We start from the raw sequence: 13,376 nt of genomic DNA on the forward strand, positions 1-13,376 counted from the left end.
GGATTATGTTTAACGGACATGAGCTGAGTGTTATATGATTTCCGAGGGCCGAGAGTTATTAAATGACAGGCTTTATATGAAATGAGTTTGAAATACAACTTTATTACTTAAATTGCATGATATGCTCTAGGAACCCTAAGGACTAGTATGTTATGAGCATGGTACCATTGCTAGAGATTCAATATTTGACCATGTGCGCCCATACTGTTTGCAAGGAGGTGTCGGGTGGTCTCAGCCGATTAGCCTTAGTAGAAGGGGTACCTTCCCTGGAAGTCCAGACTTTTAGGATATGGTAGGGCAATCGGATTCCTGCAAGCAAGTTGTGCATGCCTGCGTAGTCGAAGTTAGATGCAGACGTATGTTTTGACTTGGTCTGGGTTGATCACCCCAGGCAGTCCAACCTTCGGTCCGCACAACCCATGCCATGGGGGAAGTACATGGCTTTAGTCACAGGGATTTTTCTTTTATGCATATCTGTAGATTTATGTAAATGACGTTATTTATTTACTGAACTGTTTTTACGATGGAAACGAGGCAAACATTTTTAAATGTATAAAGTTAGTCTGATATAAAGTAACTGTTTTCGGTTAAAATGAAGAATGGGATGTTTTCTGTAAACACCAAATGCATACTGACCACACACTAATATTAACTTAATTTTTCCTTACTGAGAAGTGTTTCACCCCAATATACAAATTATCTTTTTAGGACCATCTTGAGGTCGGGTTTAGCGTACTCTGAGACAGGTTGATAGGCAGATAGATTTTTGTGTGTTAGTAAGAACTCTGTTGTATGTAAGCTAGGTTTGAAACCCTGAGTATGTATTATGGTTGTATAGACTAGTATGGGTTTTGTTTTGTATTATGGGTTGTAGTATGGGTATTTGGAAACCTACATGTATAAAGGAAACTTAGAACTATGGTAATGTATGTTTGGAGAATGTTTCATTATTTTCGCTGCATTTATTATGATGATTATGGTATTAAATACAAACGTCACTAAAGTAGCGCCCCGGGCTCACATGGCGGGTCGAGGCGTTACATTATGTGCTTCGGATTGCATTCTACGTGCTTCCGAACCAATCCGACCTCCCACATCTTGACCCTATTCGGATTTATCTTCAAAGCCTAAATGATCCTTATTGGCCTCGATCACATACTTGGTCCTCCAACTGTTAGCACGTCAAGAGAATTAAATTCACATCTCAACTTTTTTTTTTTTTTTATAATGTCGCTAACTCAGAGTTACGAACTGATTTTGTTAATTCGGAGAGAGAACTTCCGATTGTACTTTCGTGATTTTCTGGTAGTCTTGTTTCTTCCTAATACAGCACCCCCCCCCCCCTCTCTGACTTTTTAGAATATGACACTCCACCACCAAAATTTTTAAAAACTACCATAAAACCCCCTAATGTTTCATTTTATTAACAAAATGAACCTTCTGTTAGTTAACCATTAGTCAACCATTAAGTTTAGTGAAAAACGTTAATTTTATTCTTAATAAAATGAAAATTATGCCCTTTCATTTAATTTTGGTAAGAAAAATTAAGAAAACTAACTTAATTTAATAAATTAAGTTAGAAAATTGGTCAATTGATTGCAATATATTTTGAAAATTAAGCTTATAAGTGAATCAAACACCCAAGAACTAAGTCAGGTCAATCAGTTGATATAAGCATGATGACATAATTAAATTTTATTTAAAAATTTAATTATGAAAAATAAATGAATAATACAAATCATTCAGAAAAAATACTTAAATAATTATATCATTACAAAAATATTTGTCATATATATTTTATGAAAATAAATAATTGTATATATCTTTAACAAATAAAATATAATTTTAAAAAATTAACTTTGATCAAACCATTGGTCGAATTGTGGCTTAGTTTCTAGGTTTGGTTGAATATCATATTGAATAACATGACAATTTGAATAAAGTCAAAAAAAATTGGTGAATTGACTCGAACAAAGGTCAACCAATTAATATAAATTTGAATTTTCTTTATCCATTTAACATTAATATTTTACACACCTAAGAACAAACATCTAATTTTATATTTTGATTTATTAAGAATGAATTTTAAAATTTTAATTTATTTTTTTAACAATATGTTTGATAAGTTACTTGAATTTAAAAATATTGAACTATGTTTTATTCACTTTTATGATGTGTTTAATTGTTACTTTATTTATGAAAATTACATCTAACAAATATTTTGCAACATTATAATTATTAGGTATTTTTATGATTTATTAGTAATTTTTATTTTTTCATATATCTTTTTAAAAATTTTGAAATAACAATATAATTTTTTGTTATGCTATTGTCAATAGGTTGATTTAAAGCGATTAGATCGGATAAACCAGTTAATTTGAGAACTAGTTAGGTCTTTCAGTCACTTGGTTAGTTTTTAAGATATTATGTTAATCAATTTTTTAATTTAATTTATTAAATAAATTTTATTTTAAAATATCATTTTATTAAGGTTAAAATTCATTTTTTTCATATATACTTAACGGTTGATTAACGATCAACTAATGGAAGGTTCATTTTTTCAATAAAATGAAACCTCCGGATGTTTTTTGGTAGCTTTTGAAAGCAAAAAGGATACAACCTCATATTCAAAATACTAGAAGGGTGTTGTCTTATTTTACCTTTCGAAAAATCTTATTGAATAGAATAAACTAAAACATTTATATAAAATAATAGTTTTATTTCAAACATAAAATATTTTTTAAAAAATAATTTCACTAACACATTCTAGAAAATTAGAAAATAATGTAGTCCTGCACAAAAAATATATAACATATTATAAAATATTTTATTTATATATATATATATATGTAAATATAATATTAGAAGATGCTTTTAATGCTTAAAAAATATATAGCATGTTGCATTGTCATGCTTTGTCTTTTTTTTTTTTTTTTTCTAAAATGAGTGAGACAAGTAATTTATGGCCACGTCACAATGTCAGCCCTGCAGTTGTCACGGGATAGGGTGACGTGGGACGCATGCAGCCTACGGTCTACCATCTATGCTGCGGCCAAGGAGGAGTTGAACGGCCACATCATACGTTACGTGTCTTATTTGACGATCTTTTGCTGACATCATCGCACTGACATCATCTCCCAAATCTCCCCATGCGTCACCCACCTTCTCAAAATCTCAACCTCTCCATTTCTAAAAAATAAAAAAAATAAAATAAAGAAAAAGTCCCTCTCCTTACAATAATTTTTTTTTTAAATTGCTTCTTAGCTCTTTATTATTTTTTTAAAATTATTTTTTAATTTATAGATAAGAGGACGTTCAGTGTAACAGTAGAGTTGTTGATATGTGACAGGTCACAGGTTGAAGATCCCTTTTTCGGAGTTCTGTGCGCCAAACTCTGCTTTTTAATGCAAAAAAATTTTTTATCCAATGAGATAAATATTTTTATAAAGACGAACTACAAAATTTTAGAGCCAACTAATATCTTTCACTGAAAAATAAGAGTTGTGCAATACTTCCAAGCTTTTTTGGGTTTTAAGAAAAGAGTTGTGTGTGTGTGTGTATTTTACAAAAGAGTTTTTTTTAGAGAGTATATTAATTATTTTATTATAATTTCTAAAATAGCATATTTATTATTAATACTATATTATTAAATAGCTTATATAATATGTTTACATAATTAAGCATTATTTTTATATTTGTGTGTATGTATAAGTGATTTATTTATATATATATATATATATATGTATGTCTGTATTAACTAGCGTAATCTATAATATTTATTAACACACAGCATATATTTGTTCTTCAAATGATTAATTAAATTTTTTTGTTCATTGAACCATTAATAACAATAATTCTTTATATTGAATTGACCAAATTAATTATGATATGAAATTAATTAATTTGGTGAATCGAGCTGCTTTTTGTCGAGTAGGGCATCAATGGTAAGAAGAAAATGCATTGAATAAAGAACGGAACGGTGTTTATAATATAGGGATTATAGTTTATGAATCTTAAGGAGCAAAATTTTTAAAAGAAAATAAAAAAACATTGTTATTATCACATAACTATAAATATATTACGAGAATGATATCTTCACAAAACAAACCCACGTGCCATATATGCAAAATAATACTTAGGAAAAAGGACATGACACCACATATAACAAACAAAATGGTAAATGATAAGATATATAACGACAAGATTCGCGAACATTCACAACTAATATCAATCACCAATTGCTAAATAATTATATATTTATATCATTATATATAATTTATAATATTATGAGAAATTAATTAATTTTTGTTATCTTAATATCAAAAAAAGAAAATTATTACACACTTTTTATTTTGGGCCTTATAATTAACATCGAATGAATTTTTAAATCAGAAGAAACTAATGAATTGAAAAATAGTCTTTCAGATAATTAAGAAGTCAATACACGTCATCACTCATTTTAATCTCTATATTAAAAAGCTTTCATTTTATTTATTTAAACAAATAAATAAATAATAATAATTACGGGTGGGCCCAAAATAATTTCGAGCCCATGCAGTAAACCTTGACCCTAAAAAAAATTAATAATAAAATAAAATGAAATAAAAGCAGGTAGGCTTGGAGAGACTAGTATAAAAGGAGGTTAAGGGAGACTAGCTAAGACCATCCATCATAAAAGAATCAGATAATAGCCTGAATATAGCAATGGCAGCTGCCGCAAAAATGCTGGTGTCGGACATAGTCTCCGGCGGCATAAGCGCCGTTCCGGCCAACTACGTCCGGCCAATCTCCGACCGCCCCAACCTTCAAGTCGTCCACGACGACTCCACGATTCCCCTCATAGACCTTCTTCCCCTCATCTCCACCTTTCCCGACGACCGCGACCGCCGCCGCCAAGTTATCAGAGACATAGCCCATGCCTGCCACAACTATGGCTTCTTTCAGGTCTATTAATTCGTCTGCTGCATATATGTATGTGTGTCTATATATACATATATGTATATTCTTGATGCATTCAAAGTGTTCTTTAGATATCATGTTTGTGTTGCCAGCTTTGGCGACGACTTGAAGCTTCTTGTTGTAACTAGCTGCTGCTAGCATTGTTGTAAAAAAATTTCTAAAATTTTGATAAAAATAATAGATGCCACTAAAAATTAGGTTAAAAGATAATAATTAAATAAAATTTGCATTTTATTAATTTATTTACATTTTTAAAATAAATATTAATTTTGGTCATATCATTTTGACATTTTCAACTGCAAAATGAACCAAACGTGGGACATTTAAGTTGAAGGATAAGTATACAACAACTATCATTAATATTGTATGGAAATTATAAACACTATAATATTTTTAACGAAATTTTAATTAAATTGTAGGTTAAGAATCATGGGATCCCAGAGACAGTGATCGATAACATGTTAACAGTTGCAAGGGAATTTTTCAAGATGCCAGAAAAGGAGAGGATGAAGTGTTACTCTGAAGATCCTTTGAAGGCGATGAGATTATCTACCAGTTTTAATGTTAAAACTGAGAAGGTTTCTAATTGGAGAGATTTTCTCAGACTGCATTGTTACCCTCTCGAAGACTATATTCATGAGTGGCCCTCTAATCCTCCTACTTTCAGGTATATATTGTTTTATATCTCGAAATTTTATTTTTTTTGGATTACGCACGGAGTATCCACGTATTCGTTTTACGGTCCATGTGACTAATTATGCACCCCTTGAAGTTGACCCCACAACTGCAAAGGAAGGGTAAATTCAAGATTTCAGAGGCAGAAACGAACCCGGAGGGTTTGAAAGTTGAGCCTCTTAAGATACAAAATTTCGAAAAGGTTACAATTTTTCTTTAAATAGTCTCACATTTTTCATACGTTGCTATTCAAGTAGATACTTAAAAAGATTATTATTTAAGAATTTACATAATTAATTTTTGCATAAATAAATAAATTGTGATAATTAAGGTGTTGGAAATGTTCAAATATCATTTTTCTTGGGAAAAATGATATTTGAGTCCTTCCACACATGTCCAAATTCTTGGAGGAAAGTGGTTTTTGATCTTGTGGACCTAATGGGCATATATAGTGTCCAAAAAGCTTCCAACACCTATTAATCTATTAAAATAATATGAATAATTCATTTTCGGAATAGATATTTTGTACTAGATTTGGATAAGATATAATATAAATTTGTATTAAAATTTATTAAAATTCACACAAATTTAAATTTAAAGTCCGAAATACATGCTTTCAAATGGAGTGTTAAAGTATTTCAAATACATACAACTTTACGAATTCGCGTGGGGTTCGTGTCTGTGTGTATCGAGTTAGAGTGCAAAACTTAAGAAATTGAACGAAACCCATTGAAATTAATAATGAGTTATTGTTCTGTTTATTTCAAGTTTTCAACTTACTTTAGGTGTAATCATGTATAAGACTCAAATCGATCAATTTCGCAAAATAACTTGTAATTATGACTCGTTCTACCCTAAAGGAGCTACATGTATAGCTTATTATAAATCATATACTAATGATTTTTATTATAAAAAAATTCTCAAAATCAATAATTCTTATTTTTTTTAATTTCCTTAAGATGAAAGACACTGTTATCTCTTGAAGTTTCATATTTTGTAGAAAGATAAACTAAGGTACTACAAGCTTCCAAAAAACAAATATATGTCAAGAGAAGTTCAAGAAATTTTTCTTGAAAAGTTTGTTTGGCTTGAGTTATAGAAGGAAAAAATAATTCATCTTCTATCTCATATTACTTTCCACTTTCTTTAGTGTTGAACTCGAAATGTTTTACATAAAAATTTTAAACCCTAGCAGAGAGAATGAAAAATTTTCCTCCGTTGTTTGAGAGTCAATTTTAAAAATTATATTATGCTGTGTTTGGAAGTGTTTGGACAAATGAATTTTAGACCTTAACTTTAAATTTGAATGAATTTAGACCAATTTTATATTACATTTTATCCAAATCTAATACAAATTCAAACCAAACATAACTCAAATCTCTTTTAAATTTGTAAAAATTCAAATTCTGAAATCCACGAAAGCCTAAATTTCTTTCCAATGCACAAAAACTTAAATTCAAGTTCCCAGATTCATCATATAAACGCCCAAACACTACTTAATCAACTTTAAATTGACAACAAATAATAATAATAATAATGAGTGTATCTGACCCTCAGGGTGTGGTTCAGGTGGTAGTGTGGACTACGGGAGTGCCTCTCATGAGGTCAGGTGTTCAAACCCTCCTAAGCTCATTTCCGTCCCTGAATTCCTGAATTTACCCTCCCTTTGGAGTTGTGGGATCAACTTCAAGGGACACAGAATTAGTCACGTGGACCGTAAAACGGACACGTGGATACCCTGTGTGTAAAAAAAAAATAAAAATGATGAGTGTATCTGTGCAGGGAGGTGGCGGCGGAGTATAGCCGGAGAGTGAGGGAGCTGGCGGTGAGGCTGCTGGAGGGGATATCGGAGAGCTTAGGGCTGGAGAGGGAGTACATAGTGAGGGCGATGGGCGGGCAGGGGCAGCACATGGCCCTCAACTACTACCCGCCCTGCCCGCAGCCGGAACTCACCTACGGGCTGCCCGCCCACGCCGACCCCAACGCCGTCACCGTCCTGCTCCAAGATCAGGTGCCGGGCCTCCAGCTCCTCAAGAACGGCCGCTGGATCGCCGTCCACTCCATCCCCAACACCTTCATCGTCAACATTGGTGATCAAATCCAGGTACCCATATACATATATTAAACCAGTTTACTCGATTCCAATACGACCCGTTTCAAGTTTTTCTCTTCCCCTCACCCCCGCGAAAAAAAAAAAAAAAAGAAGAAATATTTTTGTTTTTTAGTATTATAGTTTTTTTAGTAGAAATAAACATAAATATATTATTAAAAATAATATAAAACCCATTTATTTTTATTTTATTTTATTTTGGAAACAGGTGATAAGTAATGACCGGTACAAGAGCGCGCTGCACCGGGCGGTGGTGAACTGCAGCCAGGAGAGGATATCGATCCCGACGTTCTACTGCCCGTCGCCGGACGCCATCATTGGGCCGGCTCCGCCTCTGACCGACGGAGAGGATCACCCACCGGCGTACCGGAGCTTTAAGTACGACGAGTACTATCGCAAGTTCTGGAACCGTGGGCTTGAAGTTGAGACCTGTTTGGACAAGTTCAGAGCTATTGCCCCTCCTCCCCCTACTTAGTTTATTTTAATTTAAAATAAAAATTATATATATATATATATATATATATATATATAATTGGAATAAACATAGAAGTTTCAAAGCGAAATTTTGAAGCTTTTCTGTATCCGTAGGGGCTACGTACGTGTGTTTTTTTTTTTGTTGGTTAATAAAACTTCTTATGCTAATTCAATCAAAAAGTTTTATGTTTGCCATTATTTGATTTTTTTTTTTTATAAATTGGGAACTCCAGTCATCATTGCGTCACTTTGAACACTTTAGTGTAACACTAAGCCTAAGGGGGAAAGCCGTCCACCAGGGTAAACTCTTAAGAGAGGATCGAATCCGTAAATTTAGATCACCAAAGTCACAAGTCACCCTTATCACTTTATTTGACTTTATTTTGTTGCAAAATCACGCTCTAGGGTTATGCACACACACATCGATGTATCTACATTTATGGAGCTTCTGTACGATTTCCACTATCATCAAATAGAAACTATCTTAGGATTTCAACCTTTGATTATAATGTGTACATAGTCAAATATGAAAAATTTTTAAATACCATTATATAATAATATAATTACATTACGCCCTAATTCAAATGTATTATACCGTACTGTGGGGGCAAACCCTCAATGCACCCCTGTTAGACTTAGTTTAAGTAAATAAGTAGGTTTCATGTATGGAGGGTTTGCGCTCTCTCATTTGTAATAGACTTTCAGTGGATAATTGCTTTGAATGAGTCATAATTCAATATTTTGGAATCTATAAAAATATTAATGTTGAGTTTGGGAGTATGAATTTTGAGTTTTCTGTTTAAATTTATATGAATTTGGGCAACATTTAATATAACATTGTATTTTATTTTATTCAAATATATATAAATCTAAATTAGGGCATGTCCCAAACAAAGGGTATGACTTTGCCTCAAATTTGGAAAACATCCTGAAAAGGAAAGTAATGTATAAATGAATCAATTTTTTCTTTTTTTTTTTTTTTTTTTTTTTGGATTACATAGGAACTCTAGCCACCAACAAATCCTTAGGACCCCCTGGTGTGGCACCAAACATACGGATCAGCGTCTTTTCCCCAGATCTTGTTAATCAGGTAAAGTCCGAAATGCGTGCATCAGTTGGACGTTCGGCAAACCCGACCCCCGGGACTTATCTCCATTGCCATCTACGGTCTCTGCTAACTCACAAAGTAGTCTCACCATCCACAGTCCCCACTGGCTCACAAAGTAAATTCTCACCATCTACAGGTACTGCTGGTTCTATGAGTATATCTACCTGAAATTGAATCTCCGATACTCCTGCTTACGTGCTGATGCCTTTCCACAACTCCATGCCCATGGGGATCGATTTTTTCATGTTTGGTTATAAAGAAAAGTGATAAAGAAAATAAAATGTAAAGAAAATTAAGGAACAAAATTTTGATTTCCTAAGGTTTTTTTTTTAAAAAAAAAATTTGTAATCATATTAGAATAAAATTTTGATTTTGATAGTAGTTGCCGTGAAGAGAAAATACAATGAAAAGTGAATTCTTTCTTATTATCTTCTCTTTTCCTTTCTTGAAATAAAACGAAAAATCTACATGGGGCCTAAAATTGAAAGGAATATATATATAAACTCAAAAATAATAAATTTTGATTTTACATGTCATCAATAATTGAGTTTTCTTAATTTAATCATGTTAAACTAAAATTTCAATTTTACTAACATTTGATATATATGAACAGTACAACGAAAAGATAACTTGACTTCACCTTTCATTTTTTTTTTTTTTCCCGAAAAAAATTTCAATTTTGAATTTCACAAAATGGGAATGAAACGCCTATTTCCTGGTTTTGAAAAAATGAAATGAAATTATCATAAATTAAGATTTTTTTTTTTTTTTACCATTCTATTTTAAAAGCCACGCAAGGTTCCGGCAATATAGCTCATCACCCATTTCATACCCCTTTCCACTCCTCCCAAAATTTAAACCTAATACTTGTACAATGAAGATTATAAATTTGAACTATTAAAATGTTTCCCGGCAAAGTAAGATGAATCCATAAAGATGAGCAATCAATTAGAAAATTGAAATTCCTCTAACAAAAATATGGGGAAATGGCATTTACTAATTGAGCAAGTTGAGTTTTGGAAAAATCTAATGAATTTGACCGTCTTCTCTAATGAACTTTCGAAAAGTAAGTACACTAAAATTTATGAAGAGTTCTTTTTAATCTTCTTTTAGAAAATTTTTAAAAATTGCATATTTAAAGCTTCAAATAGATAAAGGCCAAATTTTTAATAGATTATTTGCTTTATGGATATTTTAATTTTTGAAAAATATAACTTAATTATTTGTATTGTATTTGTGTCATTTCAAATGACATATCTTTATTATTTTGAAAGCTTTAATTAGCTTACAACTCATTTCCCAAACACTTAAATTCATATTTCGTCCAGACTATAGCCCTTGACAAGTGTCTTATCCCAGCCTCCTCCAAGGAACAATATGTTGATCTTGAACTTGATCAATATCTGATCAATCAATGGATCCGAGAAGGCTACACTCATCTCCATTTTGGAACTGTCAAACTGCTTCTGACCCTTCATGGTCGAAAAGGACTTCCAGTTACCGTCAGGATCACCCTTCTCAACACAACATACACCCAGTATGAGCATGCAGCAATTGGCACTTCGCTTACCACTCTCCAAGCTGGTAGAGTCTGTCTCACATTTTTTCCCAACTTCAATATTCCTATAAGAGACAAGAATCTGAGGAACTGCATAAAGGTTCAACTGCAGATTATTGGTGCTCCACAAGTCTCATCAGCCTATATGGCTACTTTTCACCATCAGCTCATTTACAGACTTCAAGATCATGCTGTTGATCTTCCCCTTCCGGGACAGTCTAAGGATACAATCCTGATCACTGCTGAACGAGAAGACAATGTTCCTACCATTCTCTAGATTCCACGATAGATTCCCAGGGAAAGTTAAAGCAACTTATTCTTCTGGAGTGGATTTCCAGTTATGAATAGTTTCATCAACAATCGTCACTCATCCATCTCTCAGATCCCAAGTTTCAAAGACTTCCAGATGGAAGGGTTAAGACAGTGTTCAACCCAAAAGATAAAACTTCATCCAGCACTCCTCCTGTGTTCCAATCTTTGATGATAAAGCATGTAACTTTTGAAGATGACATTCCTATCAGCCACGTTGAAGCAAATGGATCCCCCATCTACACTGACAAGGTTGAAGGACACTTCATTTGGGATGTTGATCCAACTATGTGCGATCCAGACTGCACATGCCGACAATCTCACCAAAGAGAAACCAAACCATCCTGTAAACTCTTTTCTCCTCACAGAAAATCTGATGACCCAAGCAATCCATGGATAGGAATCCGGCATCCAGATCTAAAACCTAAGCCCTTATGGATCTATGACAAAATCCTTGAGATTCTTCGAGAAGAAGGACTTCTATGACAGAGCCCTTGAGATTCATATTTCGTCCATATTTATTGATCTCAAGAGAAGAATTGATATTTCCTTTTACATGCTCCTTATATAAATATATATATATATATATATATATATATATATATATATATATAAAGAATTTCTATAACCTAAATCAACTTTTTCCCATCAGTTCTTTTATTTTTATTTTTTTAATATTACTTAGTTATCTACATTATAGTTACACTTCTCAAATAGTATATCATTATCATTTTGAATATATTAATTAGTTTACAGCTCTTTCTTCAAATACTTACGCTTTGTTCAGATTTTGAAAAATATTAGGGAAATAGAAGGAAAATATCAAGGAGTCTTTATTTTCATGTTTGGTTATCAAGAAAAGTAAGAGAAAAAATAAAATATATATCAAATTCATGAACAAAACTTTGATTTTACACCATTAATATTTAATTTTTCTTAATTTTTAGTCATATAAAAACAAACTTTCATTTTTAAAAGAATTTAATATATATAAGGAAAATATAGTAAAAATTAATTTTCTCCTTATTTTTATTTCCTTTACTTTTCCTAGACAAAATTCTTAATCAAAATACATCATTAAAATTAATATTTTCTTTCAAAGTGCTCTATATATATATGACAATTTTTAATAACCTAAATCAACTTCTTGTCAGTTCCAAAAAAAGTTTAAGGTGGTTAGCACACATAAAATGAAATAAAATAAAAAAATCATAAAATTCAGACGTTTTTAGTCATAAAAAAACTTCTTTTATTTTCGGTTTTCAAATAACTACAAAAATATCACCTTTCTTTTCAATTTTTTAGATTTTTTTTAGATTTTTTTTTTTAAAAAAAAAAGAAAAGAAAAAGACGTGTGTTTCAACTTTGGTGTACAAATTTTAAAAACTAAAGTATAAGAAGAAATTATTATAATTATTAAAAATTTTAAACAGAATATTTTTTATAAGTAGCCCTTGGAGCATTCTTTTTTTTTTCTCTAAAGTCTCAAAAATGCTTTTTTTTAAAAATAAACAAAAAAAAAAATTAAAAACTCAAAGAGCATAGTAAACAAAATTTAATATTAAGCATACTGATTTTCAGCCGACAACAACAAAACAAAACAAAGAAATTGCACATGGGGCCCTTGGGCTTCTCAAGGTTGGCATGATGATCCTCATCTTCAGGACACACAAGTTGGGAATCACTTCTCAAAGGGCAATGAACATGGACAATTGACTCGAGATGGAAATTGTTTTTTAATCATTAGCGCAATCCAATTCCACATCCCACAAATCAAATCTCTTCAACGTGCAGATTTTATATGGTTGAGATGGAATTAAACTACTACTACTACTACTACAAATATTCAAACACATTCATCTTCAACGCCCCAACAAAGCGATGCACATGCTGAAAAAGAAAAAGAAGGGCAGTAGACAGTGGACACTATACAGGTCTCTATTGCCCCCACCATGCTTTACCATTAGGTAGGAGGCAAAATTGCCCTAATTAATGCAATACCCTCTTCGGCTCTTTCTCATCTCTTTTTATTGACAGTCCATGGTGCCTGAGAAGTGGCCAAAGGGCAAAAGCTACTTTAGATCCCATACCCACCGCAGACCTACCCTATAGGTTCCATACCCATTGCAGATCTCTCTCTCTCTCTCTCTCTCTCTCTCTCTCTCTCTCTCTCTCATACACAC

At 32.0% G+C, this 13,376-nt stretch overlaps 1 protein-coding gene across 1 annotated transcript; it reads left to right on the plus strand.

The window, feature by feature from the left end:
* Window positions 1-4,666: 4,666 nt before the first annotated feature.
* Window positions 4,667-8,398, plus strand: LOC131159692 (protein DMR6-LIKE OXYGENASE 1-like). Its single transcript, XM_058114789.1, has 4 exons — window positions 4,667-4,944; window positions 5,379-5,626; window positions 7,417-7,738; window positions 7,953-8,398. Exons 1-4 carry the CDS (start codon window positions 4,705-4,707, stop codon window positions 8,217-8,219), a joined length of 1,077 nt encoding a protein of 358 aa, XP_057970772.1. The 5' UTR covers window positions 4,667-4,704; the 3' UTR covers window positions 8,220-8,398.
* Window positions 8,399-13,376: the final 4,978 nt, after the last annotated feature.

Source organism: Malania oleifera, chromosome 7 (genome assembly GCF_029873635.1).
Source record: "Malania oleifera isolate guangnan ecotype guangnan chromosome 7, ASM2987363v1, whole genome shotgun sequence".
NCBI lineage: Eukaryota > Viridiplantae > Streptophyta > Magnoliopsida > Santalales > Ximeniaceae > Malania > Malania oleifera.